Here is a 16791-nt window from a genome sequence, read left to right as displayed (position 1 = left end):
TTTCTAGCAATGTCTCAAGCTAAAGAGTTGCTCTAAAAGAGCAAGAGTTCTCATTTACCACAGAATATCAGCATATCATTCTTTAAAAATCTGCATCTCTGACAGCACTGTTGAATTTTTAGAGTGTAAATTCTGAATTCTGCAACTTTGCATACAACTATTTTAAACTCCTACGTAAAGAGTTAGACAATGATGTTTGAACTTATTTTCTTGTAAAAAGAGTCAAAACTAGCTACTAAAAAAAAAAAAAAAAACAGACATCAGAAGAAATTACTAAATAGTTCTCTGGCAGTCAGATCAAGACACACAAAAGGCTTCCTCTTTCAAGCAAAGGCAAAAAAGAGGAAAAAAAAAACAACATAAAAATTACAGTGCCCTTATTAACCCTCGTTAGAGTGAACTGTGAGTGGTAGAGAAAAAGTCACTTCAGAGGCCATTCTGCCTTGTCAACAGTTACTAAACAATCACACAGATGCGCATGAGGAATAAAATCCAATTATTTTCTATGCAATGAAAAGCAAACGATCACCATGTTTGAGTGGAATCAACACAACTTTCAGAATAAAGTAAGCAACACTCAAAGCAATACAGCTTGCCATATGGCAACACTACACAAAATAAAACAAAAATGCTGATGTTTCACAGTTGTGTGATTACTGTTTCCACCTCTAGTGGAAAAAGATACATTTCACATAAGAGGCAGGTGACCTCAGAAACATTAATCTATTATTCAAAACAATCTGATTCACAAACCTTACATGATGTGCATGTTCTTGCTAAACTTCTTAAAATAAGGAATTTCACATGGTTTACATCAACAGATGTGAATTTATGTATGACATTTCATTAGAATGACAGAAGATTCAAGACTCATATTTCAATCAAAGCCTTTTTAAGGCTACAGATCTGGTGCAGCATTTGCCATCAGCGAGACATTTATTCCTACAGAAGAACTAAACTGCACTCCTAAGACATTGGAGTAACAGCCAAAGTAGCAGTCTCTGAGATGCATTAAAAATTAAGTGAAGTGTGCACACATATTACAAATACAAATAAAATACCACTTACCAAAATCATAACCTTCTGGAATCACATTGTGGCTGGCAACTCCCTGTTTTAAGTTAACCTACATATACAATGAAATTGAAAATATGTGATGTTTTTATTTCATGGTAAGGTTTTAAAATGTCAAATATTTGCATTGTAATACAGGTTTCAGGTAATCCCTGATACACAGTACAATTCAAAATATTAATCTGTGTTTTAAACAGAATAAGCCTTCAATGTCTAGCTAATAAAAGTCACTGAACAGATCACCAGATATTGTATATAATTTTGTAACTGGTGAAGGAATTTTTTTAACTTCCTCAGATCAGTGTTCTACCTCCATCACAAAAAAACATTAACATTTACTATTTTTCCTTAAAAAGTTATCAGTTACAAGACAATTCTCTGGGACATTGACATAAATGGAAGCAGAACTGAATGTGAAGGTAGGCTCTGTGCTTCAGAATATGAACTAGAATACTAGATGCAGTATCTCATGTTTTACTCACCAATGATTCCTCACAACCACCATGGTAGAACATCTCTGACTTCACATTCCAGTATGCAAAAAGGTTATCCAGTCGTACAAGCTGACAATACAACAGAACATATGTATTAATATCTAAAAATGTTAGATTAATAATTTGGATTTTATTAATTTTGGATTAATAAATACATTCAAAATGTTCCTTGCAGACTACGTTTCTTTTTATTTTACCTATACAGTTACGTGTTTTCTTGATCTCACTTTCTGTTGAAGGAACTCTAATTCAGCTTGTTTTATTAACAATTCTTTCTTTATCATACAGTTTATACCATACCTTGTAGAACAACTTGGCAGTTTCATCATGTAAACATGGATTCCAATTCTTATCTGAGGTCTGAAATTAGAATTAAAGTTAATCCAATATCTAGAACACAACATTTTATCATCACTGAAACAAACCAGAAAAAGAGAGAAACATCATCATAATTAAACTCCACTGAAAATAATGAGATACCATATTCTGATTTAAGACAATTAAACTATGGTTTTAAGTGGAAACTTGATAAGGCTATTTCCGCCCCCCAAAATACATGCACGTACATGCAGTGTCTGGTAAGCTGCACACAAGAACCAAAAGATTCATCAAAATTCTTTTCTCACTATTGCAAACTGTTTTTCTTTACACCAATATTCTTTCATAATTCTGTAAGTAACACTTTGGTTTGAGCCCAACAGAAACACTATAAGTTATTATACCTCTTCAAGGTTAATATGCATTTCAAGAGTGAAGTAGTAAGAACAAGGTTTCTGTTCATTATGCAAAACTGTTTAGGGGGAGGGACTAGCAAAAGCTTTCAACATGCTAGAACAAGTGCTGTGAAGACAACTGTTTAATTCAAGAAAGTAACATTTACTTAGATACACTTTCTTTACGACTATCAGTTACACAGCAGAAGCTACTGAATCAGAGCAACTCAGCAGAATCAGCATATTGCTGCTATTAGGTAGCCTTTCAGAAAAAAAAATTTATACAGTCTATGACGACTACTGTTTGCAATTTAAAGTGGAGTTCGCAGAGCAAAGAATTGAGCTTCAGTTTGAAACAAGATACCATCCTCTTTTTTTCCCTTCTCGATACCAAATGGTAACTTTCCTGGGGCTCATGGCAGTTTCAGCAAAATATTCATAGGTTCTGAATAGCCCAAATCCATCAAAGTCTGGTACTTGGTAACCACAAAGTGCAGAAGCCAGAACAGTAAGAGTTTCTTCCCACAAACTGTTTTAATGTTAGCCCTTTATCTTTAATAACACCCCCACAACAATATTTACGCTGGCTTGATAAGCCAAGTAGTTACCACAGTGCATTGCTCATGATTATAGGTATTATTTCATTTGACGGCATGCTACCAGACAGCACAATAATACCAAAAAATGTAACTTAACCTATCGGTATACATTAACATGTTTTTTCAATGAAATATAAAATTACCTGCAAACTTAGATTCTGAAGTGAAATCCCAAATGACAAGGGGTTACTCCGATTTGTGATCTAACAGAGTGGGCGGAAATAGAAAAAAAAAAAAAAATTATCTTATGCTCTAAATTTAGATTTGGAAGTAAATATTCAACAATAAAAAAATCACATACATATTACTAAGATCTGACAACCATATCTTCTTCATACTCAACTATATGCTTATAAATACCTTTATGCTTTTTATCAGTTTTCACTTTAAATGTTCGTTGTTGGGTTTTGGGTTTTTTTTCGGTACTTTATTTTGGTTTTTTTGTTTGTCTTGTTTCTTTGTGGTTTTTGTTTGTTTGGTGTTTGTTTGTGGTTTTGGTTTTGTTTGGCTGTTTTTTTAAGACCATGGATTTTCCAAAGCTTTACTAGGATTCTCTCAACATGGAAAGCAACAGGTAGAAAAGAAATCAGAGAGTTTCCTGTTACAGCATACAATGCCTTATGCTGAGATATACAGAAGTACTTACATCATCTTCATAGCGAATATGGATGTTGGAAATTTTCACCTGAAGATTTTTGATGACCTGAGTGACTAGTTTTTCTACAAAAGTGTCTTGCTTCTCTTCTTTTACTTTATCTAAGTTAAAGGAAAATAATTTAATATTTTGTTTGCATTAAAGTATTTTTTTAACTCTATTAGAGGAAAAAAATAACATAATGTTTATATGACAGACATTTACATTTTCTTTTATGTTGTACTCTAGTTGTAATCACAGGACATGTTTTTATCCAACCTATACCATTAACATCCTCAGGCAAACCAGTTTCAGTTTTATCACCTGCTGCATGAAGAATCAGGTTGTTCAAAGGTATGACTTGTACCCATTGATACGCAAGATGACCAAAACTTATTTCTTGAAAGTATCAAAAAATGGACTTAAGATGATAAGACTTAACATGTATCAAAGTACAAATTAAACAGAATTTTGTCAAATTGTCTCTTACAAAATAAGAGGAAAGAAAATGTCAGGCAATACAGGACATAAACAAGGAATATTTCAAAAGCCCCATTTGTATCAGCTCATATCAATGTTTGAACTTTTTTAATTTTCACACAGGTACACCTAAAAATATTAAAGTAATAGGTTTTTAAATATCAAGAGGAAAACAAGAAGGTAAAACACTGTAAGCGACAAATCCACATATTCCTGGATTAAAATAAATAAAATAAATAGCAACAGTTTCATTATCTTTTCCCACTCTTACCTTGGTCAGCTATTTTCTGCTTTGCTTCCTCTATCCTCTGCAACTCCCTTTGCCTTGCTTCCAAGAGCTGCCTTGCTTCTTTTTCAGCATCATATTTTATGCCTAAATACAAAGTAAAAAGGTATGATACAAAAAAACTTGACACATTTTTGGAAGATGCTTTTTCAAAAGCAATAATTTTCACATTTTGTTAATAGTTACATAACAGCAAAAAAATTGGTGACTAAATGTAAACTACTGGAAAATGCCTCATTCCCATTATCTAGTTGCATTTGGTAGGAGTATCTACTAGGAATAAAGGTCATAAAAACAATACCAACCTATTCCAGATACCTCTGAAAACCCACCAATCTATATTCACTTCTTTCTCATCATTAACTTACTGGCTGTGGGCACAATAAGCAAATAAACTCCATCAAGAACTGCTTCAACAGGTTGAGTGTAAAGGTTTTGCCATGGAATCTGTAGGTTAAGTTGACCTAGAAACACAAAATAAACAGGTTGAGGTATACAGTTGAATAGCTGAACACCAAATAAAAACAATCAGAAATCTAATCAACATTAACCATGAAGTCTTTGAACCATTATTACACCAGAAAGAAAAAAAAAAAACAGTGCACCTGAGGCACATGTCCTTTGGGTTGTTTGTTTTACTCAGCACACAAATGAACATGACTCAAGTTTTTCTGTGAGCAGAACTAATATATCTACAGGTTCTTTTCTTACTCCCTTGAATTATATTCCTTCTTCCTAACAGCAACCTCTCCCTCCTTGCAAATTCACTGCAGCACTCTCATACACAAGATAAGCATGGGCAGCTCACATGTAATCAAACACTCCCCAAATCAGAATTTTTAAAAAACATGTGGAAAAGAATCTCAAAGTAGTGCGCATGTTTTGAGAACATGGGGACTCTGAGATCACAGTGGCTCTTGCTGCTCACACAAGTGCCAATTTCAACAAACTATGAAATCAGTCACAGGAAAATATATACTTCCAGGTGGATTTACAGGAAACACAATGGCTTTAGATTTAGTTTGCTTTAAGAAACCACTAACTTTTACAAGACAATCAACATGCACTGAGAAAACTTAATATAAGCAAAAACAGGGAAGGAGGATAGAAATGGAAGGCACAATCAGCTGTGGAGTCTTGCTAAGACAACGGAGGAGATCCAGTCCTGCTCAGTTGTTCATCTTTGCTGTGTTGGGTTCTTTTCACATTACTATTGAAGTGATTAGGCAAGACTCCAGTATATTTTAACTTGGCCACCTCAGGTCAAGAAAAGTAGCTTCTTCAAGCAGCTTTTTTTCAGAAGAGATAAACTTCAGAGTGTACAAAGCACGCAAATCAAGGAAACTAAGAAAATTACTTTCTTAGGATGCCTAGAGCCAGATGCAAGGAAAAGTAGCGTGTTTAGTAACTCCTACATGGGTGTATGATAAAAATGTAACTTACCAATATGTCCTGCTTTAACTTTAAATGGCACATCCAGCTGACTCTGAAAGAAAGTGGTTTGAAACACTTAAGCTCATTTCAGCAACTTGGGAGATGTCACCATACAGGAAAAAAAAACAATTATAACCTTAACATCATATTTACCTTTCAACCACTGAAGGTTACTGATTTAGACTGTTAAACCATGCTAGGCTAAAAACATTCCCAAGAGCAAGTTTCTAACTTGATGAGCTAGAGGAAAAAAGGCCTTTCAGTACTGCTTTTGAAAAAAACACATTATTTTAGCAATTGCTGAATTTTGTTTTGGCAAATACCAAAAAATAAAAAAAGAAAAAGCTAAATTATGCCAGCATACACCTTCACCTTTAAATTTAATTGTAAATTAATTAGACAATTCACACAAATGCAGAGAAAACAAATCAGCAAGCTTTCACTTAAAAGAAAGTATATCTAAAAATAAGAACCAAAAAAAGCACACACAACTGAAAATATTTTTCAAGAATCTGTTTTGTAACAGCTTTATTTTCACTAACTTACCAGTGCATTTTCCTTTATTTCAAGATTCTTCAGTGCTACAGCTCCTAAAAGCAAAAAAGCCAATAAGTAAAGCTACAATAAGCAAAGTAGTAGTGGTGCATGTCGAACATCCCAAAGCCTGAGTCAGTGGTGCCTGACCCGTGGTTCTTCAACTCTTTGCTGTGGAAGATATCCACAATCCACACTCCAAATAGCCACGAAAGATGAGGAAGAAAAAATATTTCATTCATTTCACAAAACAATATCTGAGATTTTCTCATTGAGCTTGAAAAGAACCTGAGATTCCTCAAAGTAAAAATGATGGAAATACTGTCACATTTTCTAAGGACCTATTTTGAAAGGAAGTTTATTTCTTTTTCCTCAACCATCTGCTTCCTATGCTTGTGGAAATCTAGCAACATTCAATTTAGAGTGAATTTTTAGTGCTCAAAAGATCTTACATTCACAAGTTATATTCATAGGCATAAAAAATTTCACAGGAAGTATTTCAGTAAGTCTACTTTTTAAATGTCTTAACAATTATTGTTATTCAGTACCCTATAAACACAAAAAATTTTAATTGCAAAATCAGTTTTTAAAACATACTTGACATTAGACAGTTGTTATAACAAAGGAACATTGAAAGGAACTAGGAAACCTGTAACTCCACATGCACGCGGAGTAATGTCTTCTGCAAATTCTACAAGAACGATGAGACACTTGCAACTGTTATCTTTGAATACGTGTTAACACATGCACATGGAACAGACACCTGAGACAGGTGAGCAGGTGCATAAGTGAGATTCAGGAAATGAGTAGCAGATTATAGGCCTGGAGAGGAATACAATTTAAGACTGCAAATGTAGATTTGATTGATGCCACAAGGCTTTCCTTCTGCAGATGCAAGTTAGAAATGGCCAAACATACGGGGAGACAGGAACTGCAACTGCAATAAATATTCTTGCGGTTATATAGTGTTGATGGCATTAGACTACTGATCAGAGCACCACCAAGTTTGGGAAACTGGACCCTAATCTCGAAAATACATTCATTAGAACAGTTGGCTGAAGTGGTGGAACTTCTGTGGAAGAGCTGATCAGGTAAACTAATTCACCCATATTGTAGTACTCACAAAATACAGAAAAGTTTTTAATTGTTTAATTTATTCATTGCAACAATCTACTATCGCTTTTCTGTAGAATTCTATACATCTGGTATGTGTCACCATCAGCTTTTCCAGAGACACACTGCATGCAGAAAGATGGTTTTTACGAGCTGATGGTTCTGCTTTTAAGCCTTACAACGCACACATATTGACGGCAACGTTAGAATTTTTTTTTTTTAAAAAGGCATTTGCTTCTCCAAGACATCATCACTAACTGTAATTGTATTCACAGCAAGTAATTCTAATGGTATCCAGACCAACGGTTCATGTTTGTAACCAAGTTACCATGCATGACATGCAATTTTTGCACGTCAGTTAAGTCACAGTAAAAATGTTCACAAACTCTAAGACCATGTGACACATGAAGTAGTTTAACTGGGTTTAGTTTCTTTCACTTTCACTGTCGGCTAAGTAAACATTACCTCTCCTTTATCAAGAGTTTGGCACAGGCCACATTTAAGCTGAGGCACAGTAACTTCAGCTGCAGTAATTTGGCAGCCCTAATGCTTCCTAAAACAAGGTACTGCAAAGAGAACAAGGATTATTATCTCAACAACTTACAAACAATGTTTTGTGAGGGAGAACTATATGTCACTTTACCTGAGCACATCATAATGGCAGAGAAAATACACGGTGTCGATACTGTTTCAAGCAAGATGGTTTTGACAATTCTATGTGAAATGCTGGCATTGGGAAGTACAGTAATTAATTCTTCATCATTTTTCCTACACTTAAGTTTTTACAATTAATAAGTTTTAAGGTTTTACTTAAAATCACTAGAAGAGCTAGAAATTAGTAAAACTTCAATCATCTTAATTTTAGTATAAAATTATTGAAATACATTCACTAAAATATCCCAGTTTACTTACAAAAGCCTTGACTGAGGGTCTGATGATCGTGAATGGACTACCAAAGCACACAAAAGGCTACTAGTGAAGCTCTGTGTTCTGTACATTTACACAACATTTATTTTCCCCACACTTGAGAGTGCAAGAAAGATATTAACTAAACATTCCTGCAAGTAAACATGAACTACATTCAAAGCTACCATACTCCACCTGGCAACCACTTTTAACACTCACAAACACGTCAGTATTCTCCATTACACTCCGCTGTTTCACTTGCCATGGAAAGCAGCTCTGAGTGCAACAGCATTGAGTCCTGACTGAGGCTAGGGAAGCCCTCATAAAGACATAACACAGCTACCAAATTTTACTTTCTTGGAGCACTGCAAATGAACTTTGATGGCAAGAATTTCAAAATATATCAAGGTTCGGCTGTTCGGTTTTGATTTTGGTTTTGTCTGTTTGTTTGTTTGTTTCCCCTTCGGGGGCAACTGGATGTGTCTTGGTTTTGATGACAGAAACATATCCAGATTAAACCCCATTTGATGGGTTAAAAATTGCCCAACGAAGGAGCCTTGAAATCTGTATATACAAGCAGATGGGGTTGTATAAATATCTAGGGTTAAACACGCAGGCTAACAGCCAAAACAATAATAAAAGCCAGAACATTTATAAATACCTATAGTACAGTCTAGGATTTATTTAGGCTATATTATAAAGCAAACACTTAGCTTTACAGATCCCTGGACATGGTCAATAATTCAACAAAAACAAACATTGGTCAAAATTCTGGAATAAATAGGTTTATAGTTTTAATTTTATATACTCAAAATAACTTAATGAATTCGAGTGCATGAACCAACATCTACTACCAAGGACTTAGCTTGCAAAAAAAGATACAGAAAATAAGATAACAATCAGTAAACTATTTCATCAAAGAGGCCTAACTGAAATTTTGTTGTGGATGTGAACAGAAGTTAAAGACGGGGAAGAACTTTAATTCCTATAAAAATCCTGCAGATTTAACCTATGTGTTCATCACATCTCTGCTGTCTTGTAAATAAGAATGGGAGTGGGGCGTAGAGGGAAGGCAGGGGCAGGGAAGACAGATGAGAGAGAGATGACAGATGATAGCCATCAGAAACTGAAAATACCTCAGCTGGTATCTGACCAGTATCCAACATTTCCGCTCACATACTTTAACAGAATTTCTGCTTTATAGCAACAGCATTGTCAGCTTGTGAAGCCCTTTGATCACTTTATAAAAACTGCTAACTTTGCCAGTCATTTCTCACTTGTGTTTGTGCTGCTAATTATTCCTGCTTAAGCATACCTTTTGGAGACAAGCTGTAAGTCTTTGAGGATTTGAGTGTCTGCCAAATACTTCCTCTATTGACACCTCTTGTAAAATAGGTCATGAAAGGCAGCAGAAACTACTAGATATTCTGCATTCCTCAGTCAATTCAAATTACTAGTACATAAGGGTAGGATTGCACCTGCTATACCCAGACAAGGAAAGGTATGTAAAAGAAGAAGTCTTTTAGTAGAATAGTAGTTGTAGCCAGAAAAAAAAAAAAAGCAGGTAAAAACTGCCTGTGCACTCACAAGTTTGTGTCAATTATCTTAGTGTATCATTCTACTAATGTAGCTGCCCCAGTAAGAGACACCAGCTATGCAAATGACAAATTGTGTTAAGTAAGATGTGGTTGAGACATGTGCCAGCTCAACAAATAACTGAGTATTTTAAAAGCCATTCAGAGGGTCTAATCAAGACAGTGAATGAATGGTTCTTCAGATCTAGCCAAAGAGCGGCAACATGGAGCTTGGTGAAACAACTGTTGAGTCTCTCATAGTACCTGGAAACTTCAACCACACTTCACTTCTTCTCAAAGATAACTCTCAACATCTCACATCACTTCATTTCTTCAGGTATTCAAGTATAACTTTATTAGGCCTAGACCACTCAAAAAAATATCTAACTTATCTAAACACTTCTCTAACCTGCTTTTCTAAACCAGCAGCTTATTGAAACTGTATTTTTCAGTGACGACCAAAACAAGAAGAGATTTAAAACACTGCCCTTCCCAGCATCATCCAATAACCTTCCCCGATGGCTGCCTAACACAGTAACTTTTTATTCTGCTTCATACTAATGGAATTCTTAAGGAATGTGATTTCCTTCCCTTATATATTTTCTGAGACTTGGTCTTTCCAATTAACGTAGTTTATAGTTTCTCTCCAGAAGTTACAGGTACTGTCGCAGTCTTAAGACTCCATATAGAGACTGAATGTTGCAAAAAACACTACAAATGACGTGATTAACAGAATCAAAACTACCACGGAGATTAAACCAAATAAGGATGCCATTTCAAACACAGAAGCATGAAACAAAAATGTTTAGGATGCATAAACCTCCAGGAAAAGCTTCTAAAATCTGACTCATATATATCAGCACCTGAGAATGGAATTGTAGGTAGGGAATACCTCAAGGATGCTTCACACCTAAAGATCTGTAAACACACATGTAAAAAAAACCTTGCACCTGTGTGTTTGCATTTGCTGATGCTGCAGACACCTGGAATGAACATCCAAAACCAATCTAAAAGTGGTCACGGCATATGCATCTGTTAATCATACTTGTGTTTTCTTATGTTGCCCTATTTTGCCCAGACATATTGGAAAGACAGACCTTTGTTGCTGTTTCCTTGTACATACTTTGCTAAAGGGACCTCAACACAGCACTAACAGAATACTTTCCTCCCTTCAGAGCCAAAATGCTAATTTATTTCTAAAGATTATTGCTTACCCTGCCTAGCACAGCTGGTCACAGCTTTTGCAAGCACCTCAGCCAGTCAATGTTCCTAATTCTCTAATGTTAAAAAAAAAAAAAAAAAGAAACATGACAACTATTCTAGACCTACAAATAACAGCACCCAAAAAAATGGCACGTCACCCCCGTTTGCAGAGAGGCCACTGACTTCCACTGGCATTCACTGACACAAAACGAGATCAAAACGCCCGGTGTTTATTTTCAGTTTCTTATTCCGGGGCAGGGAATGTCTCAGTCACTCCGCCCGGTGTCGCACGCACCCACGGCCGGGTCGGGTTGGGCTGCGGGCTCCGGGGGCTCCAGCTGCGCCCCAAACTTCCCGCAAACGCCGTAAGGCCCCGAAGACCGCGAAACCCGCCAGCCCAAGCCCAAGCGAACCCTCATACACCTCAAGCATTTTTCGCCCGTTTTTTCCCCTGGTTTTGCGACTGCTCCTAGCCCCGCTGACGCCTCCTGTCCCCCACTGCCGCAACCGCCACCAGCTGCTCCACGCCCGCCCCCCGACATCTTCTCCCCAGCTCGCCCGCCCCCACGACTATTTTTAAGCTGCCGGGCAGGTGGAGCGGCGAAAAAGCTGCCGGGCAGGCAGCCCAGCCCAGCGCGGCGCGGCACCGCCCGGCCCGGACGCCTCAGGGACACCGCCCTGGCCTCCTCCCTTGCGCGGGCGGCAGGACGGCCCCGAACCCGGCCGGGCCGAAGCAGACGCCGCGGGAGTGCCAAGGGCGGCGGCGGCAGCGGGCGGGCGGCTCCCTAGCGCGACCCCCCGCGGCGCGGCAGCCCCGTACCTCCCCAGATGCCCAGCTTCAGCTGGGAGCTGTCCAGGTTCACCACGTAGTCGCCGAGGAACCGGTTCAGGACGTCCACGACCAGCGACTCAAACACCATCCTGCCGCCCCGGCAGCAGCAGCAGCGCCGCCGCTCAGAGCCCAGCGCGGCCCCGCCCCCGCCACACGCGCTGCGCCGCCCCGCCCCGCGGTCCGAGGGGGCGGGACCCTCCCGGCCCGGCCCGGCCCGGCCCCGCCCACCTCCCGCCGGCCGCCGAGGCGGTGGGCCACTTGCGCAGGCGCGCTAGTATGCTTTCCCGCCCGCAGGCGCAAGAGCTCGGTGCCGGCTGCGCGCGCGGGGAGGGCGGGGCACGGGTCGCTGAGGCTACGGCAGCCGGCGAGGGCCTGAAAGAGAACCATTTCCGAGGGAAGGCGGGGGATCTCACGCTGTTTAGCCATTTTGTTTCGTTGTAACATATCAAGTACCTCGTCCTAGGTGTTTAAATATGGTAGCCACTACGATTTCTTGAAGAATTTTTTCCTCAGGGTAGGCAAGCGTAGAAGTTATTACATTTCTCAGCTATTTGAAAGTGGCTGAACTATTATTAGCATAATGACTAAACCAAGTTGAATTTAAGATACTTCTCCGAAGAGCTTGACTCTCATGCTGTTTGTTGGCTTGGGGATCTGCTGAATCAAACTGAAAAATGGGGCTCATGCCTGCCCTGAGTGCGGAGCCTCCCATTCTGCTGGACAGCCACAGATGACAGCAGGAACACAGTTGTCCTCCAGCCTGTTCCTGGAACTGCAACAGTTAGGTTTGAAATTTAGTTTAAATATTTTATTGTTAAGCAACCCCCTGAGCTTTTATAACATGCAGTATTAAGTTTATGTGGCAAGTTTGTGGGGACAGGGATGTCTCTCTGCGGAGGGACCAGGGGCTGCCCCGTGCTGGACATGGCCAGTTCCAGCTGGCTCCAGCTCAGCTTCCGCTGGGCCCCTCAGCAACACTTGTAGCACCTCCGTGATAATGTATTTGTGAGAGGGTAAAAACTGCTGCGCAACAGCAGCTGTGAGAGAGGAGTGAGAACATCTGAGAGAGGCAACTCTGCAGACACCGAGGTCAGTGGAGCAGGAGGGCAAGGAGGTGCTCCAGGTACCAGAGCAGAGATTCCCCAGCAGCCCGTGGTGCAGACCATGATGAGGCCAGCTGACCCCTGCAGCCCATGGAGGTCCGTGCTGGACCAGAGATCCACCTGCAGCCCAGGGAGGACCCCACACCAGAGCAGGTGGGTGTGCCCAAAGGAAGCAGCAGCTGATGCGGATCCTGCGCAGGAGCAGGCTGTATTCCCTTCTGTCATTGTCACTGAACCTACGACACTAAATTAAACCATTTTAATTAGACTATCTTATTGACTGGGGGGATAGGAATGGGAAGACTGGCAGAGATTATACAGTTTCCTTCGTTTCTGTTCTACTAAAAGAAAGCTACCTACTGCTTTTCCTGACCTTTTCTTTCACTGTGGCATGTATTTGCCTACTTATCCACAGTCTGCTGCATCAGCAATGCCTCTCCTTCCCGCAACATGCAGAATTTAATCATTTACAAAGAAGTAGCTGGGTTGAAGGAAGCACACTTTTTATCAAGGACATCGTTGTTCTCCGTTTATTAATGCAAGGAAGCGGGGAGAGAAAGAGACTGAAGAAGGAAGGATAACAGACAACAAAAACCCCCATACTGTCTAATTGACACTTAGGTTCCTCTGAAGTTTGTTGTGTATTGTTTGAAGAAACTGGAATCTCTGTTTTTGCAGCTCTTGGGTTTAACACCTTTTTCTCTTGAGAGACAGCAGTAACATAAAAATAAACACGGCGTTAGAAAGACATAATCTAGACCAATAAAAACCAAAATGCAGTCAGCAACTTGTGCGTATCAAATGTAACCGTGGCCAAGCACTGCTACACATACATGAGAACATTTGTGCAGCAGGCTTTCTATAAATTTATTACAAAAAGCCAAATATATTTCTTATAAGCTGTCTCTAGATAAAAACATGAACATAGGGCTTTTCTGGCTACACCACATATCTTCCTATCTGATTGTTGAAAAGCAAGATGTTAAATCCATCTACATCTCCTCCTGTCCACTTAACTCTTCCGAAGTTGAGCTTTGGCAGCATGCATCTCCAGGGCTGGCTTCTACCAGTCACATGAACTGAAATTTCTCCCTGGGATTTCCACAAACTTTGAGAATTTTGTCTATGTATGGGACACAATCACAGGCACTTGGATAGCCATTTTTTCACATGAACTTGTGTTCTGTTTGTTCCTGCGGCCCACATAGAGAGCCATTAATAATCTCTATGCTTTTCTGAATTTTATGATCAAAGGTGCTCATACCTTTATGGCACTCCACATCTGTAATAAAACTGCTTCACATCTGGCTAAGTATTACCAGCCAGATTTCTGGGCTCCCTGCTTATACCATTTCTTCAAGCTGAGCTTGGAGGCCACAGTCTCCTCTGTGCCAAAGGGTGATCCTGGGTCAGTTTTCTCTGACTTCTGTGCCAACACTGCTCAAATTTCTACTGAAGTGACTCAACATTTCAAAGGTCTGCCAGGATGTCAGGTCATTTTCAGGGTACAATGCTGTTCTCTGCTACAGGATGACTACTGGCAGCCGCCTCAGTCACATATCAGAGCTCAGGCAAGCAAATTTGCTCATAGAAAAAAACATAAAAGGTGTTTCTGAGATTTTTATGCTTCTCCAAATCTTCTAATATCCAGGGTCTAGTGAATTCACATAGCTTCAGATATACTGCCATGATTCCATGTATTTTCATGTTTATAAAAATGAAACTCCTTATGCTTGTTTCTTCCGTGTTGCAGATAATGCTTTCAGAATGGCTTTGGATCGAAGAAGCATGAAGGGTGGTGAATAAAACGGGATGGACTATGAAGCTAACTTAGTGTGTCCTCAAAACCAGAATTCTGTCAGTCTTACAGGGATGTCAAAATTAATGAGCTATTTCATGAACTATTTTAAATGCATTCATAACTGCAGTGAAACCACACATTGCAAGAATGCCTTATTTCTAAATCTTTCAGAGCCATGGCTTTGAATCTCCTTCAGAATCAGCTGAATCATGGTGAAACAATATTTGCTCTACTTACACAACCTTTTCCTCAGGACAAGGTGAAATATGTGTCAGTCCTAAACTACTTCGGTTATACATGCAGCAATACAGTAATTGCTGAAGAGTGTAGTAATCCTACTCAGCAAGTCTGTAGTACTGAGCCTAAACCGCTTAAACTCTGTGAAACTCAGAAGCAAAACCACTTCTGAATTTTCCATCTGATCATGGTATGCAATAAAAACTCCAAGATCTGCTTACCAATGAAACATTTTTGCTTAATTTTAGAGCCAGTTCTTACAGTTCTAGAAACAAATTAGAGAGTAATTATATTCTTCCTGCCGTCACCAAAGAAATGCACTCTGCAGTGTGGCAAAACAGAAACTTTAAAAGTACAGTAGGCTTCTGAACACATTCTCTAAGATGACTCAGTGTCTTTTTCAGCAGATCCCTAGCAGTGTAAACTGTGGCTTTTCCCTTTCTAGATGTGAAATGCTCTCTCTTGCTGGTCTCTGCTTGGCAGGAATTATTAGTTGCTCTCATCAACACCATTCAGCATGTGTTTTTCAGTGCCTCAGTAACTACAAAAGTCTGGCCCTATATGTGAATGCTAAACAGGAGCAGACCACAAAGTAGATGGTTCCTTCTTCAATTGAAGATGTGTCATATGGCAAAAGCAGGGAAATTAATAACTTTGTCCGTGATACCAAGCATGTTAATTAAGCAAAAGTATACTGCATCCACACTTAGTTTCTTTTACTGCAAGCACATAAACAATAAGAGAGTACCTGCGCAGAGGATTTTAGCTGGAGAGTCATCCCAACTGGAAGAGTAATAACAAGTGTTTGCCCTGGCAGATCACCTATGCTTCACAGTATCACAGTATCACAGTATGTTTGGGATTGGAAGGGACCTCAAAAGATCATCTAGTCCAATCCCCCTGCTGGAGCAGGAACGCCTAGGTGAGGTCGCACAGGAATGTGTCCAGGCGGGCTTTGAATGTCTCCAGGGAAGGAGACTCCACAACCTCCCTGGGTAGCCTGTTCCAGTGCTCTGTTACCCTCACTGAGAAGAAGTTCTTTCTCAAATTTAAGTGGAACCTCTTGTGTTCCAGCTTGATCCCATTGCCCCTTGTCCTATCATTGTTTGCCACTGAGAAGAGCCTGACTCCATCCTCGTGGCACTCACCCTTTATATATTTATAAACATTAATAAGGTCACCCCTCAGTCTCCTCCAAACTAAAGAGCCCCAGCTCCCTCAGCCTTTCTTCATAAGGGAGATGCTCCACTCCCTTAATCATCTTTGTTGCCCTACGCTGGACCCTCTCCAGCAGTTCCCTGTCCTTCTTGAACTGAGGGGCCCAGAACTGGACACAATATTCCAGATGGGGTCTCACCAGGGCGGAGTAGAGGGGAAGGAGGACCTCTCTCGATCTACTGACCACCCCCCTTGTAATACACCCAAGGATGCCATTAGCCTTCCTGGCCACAAGGGCACAGTGCTGGCTCATGGTCATCCTGTTGTCCGCCAGGACCCCCAGGTCCCTTTCCCCTACACTGTTCTCTAATAGGTCATGCCCCAACCTATACTGGAACCTGGGGTTGTTCCTGCCCAGATGCAGGACTGTACACTTTCCCTTGTTAAATTCCGTCAGGTTATCCCCCGCCCAACTCTCCAGCCTGTCCAGGTCCCGCTGGATGGCAGCACAGCCTTCTGGCGTGTCAGCCACTCCTCCCAGCTTAGTGTCATCAGCAAACTTGCCGATAGTACACTCAATTCCCTCGTCTAAATCATCAATGAATATATTGAATAA

General features: G+C 39.9%; 1 protein-coding gene and 1 long non-coding RNA gene across 6 annotated transcripts in view; one reads left to right on the top strand and one right to left on the bottom strand.

The window, feature by feature from the left end:
- VPS13A (vacuolar protein sorting 13 homolog A) overlaps positions 1-12032 on the bottom strand; it is a 106197-nt gene extending 94165 nt beyond the window's left edge. For all 4 annotated transcript variants that reach the window (XM_065860129.2, XM_071802434.1, XM_071802436.1 and 1 more), the window contains exons 1-10: positions 11865-12032; positions 6261-6304; positions 5724-5766; positions 4649-4744; positions 4266-4367; positions 3527-3636; positions 3024-3083; positions 1869-1928; positions 1557-1637; positions 1069-1126 (exon numbers count right to left, since the gene is read on the bottom strand). In XM_065860129.2, coding sequence (XP_065716201.1) covers positions 1069-1126; positions 1557-1637; positions 1869-1928; positions 3024-3083; positions 3527-3636; positions 4266-4367; positions 4649-4744; positions 5724-5766; positions 6261-6304; positions 11865-11964 — 754 coding nt within the window. In that variant the 5' untranslated portion in view covers positions 11965-12032. The remainder of the gene's footprint in view (positions 1-1068; positions 1127-1556; positions 1638-1868; positions 1929-3023; positions 3084-3526; positions 3637-4265; positions 4368-4648; positions 4745-5723; positions 5767-6260; positions 6305-11864) is intronic.
- A 213-nt stretch (positions 12033-12245) lies between these two features.
- Positions 12246-16791, top strand: part of LOC139826438 (uncharacterized) — a 42272-nt gene continuing 37726 nt past the window's right edge. For both annotated transcript variants that reach the window (XR_011736503.1, XR_011736502.1), the window contains exon 1: positions 12246-13132. This is a non-coding gene — a long non-coding RNA (uncharacterized lncRNA). The remainder of the gene's footprint in view (positions 13133-16791) is intronic.

Source organism: Patagioenas fasciata, chromosome Z (assembly GCF_037038585.1).
Source record: "Patagioenas fasciata isolate bPatFas1 chromosome Z, bPatFas1.hap1, whole genome shotgun sequence".
NCBI classification, from domain to species: Eukaryota; Metazoa; Chordata; class Aves; order Columbiformes; family Columbidae; genus Patagioenas; species Patagioenas fasciata.
The sequence above is the reverse complement of the archived record's forward strand: the minus strand, read 5'-3'. Positions and strand labels throughout refer to the sequence as shown.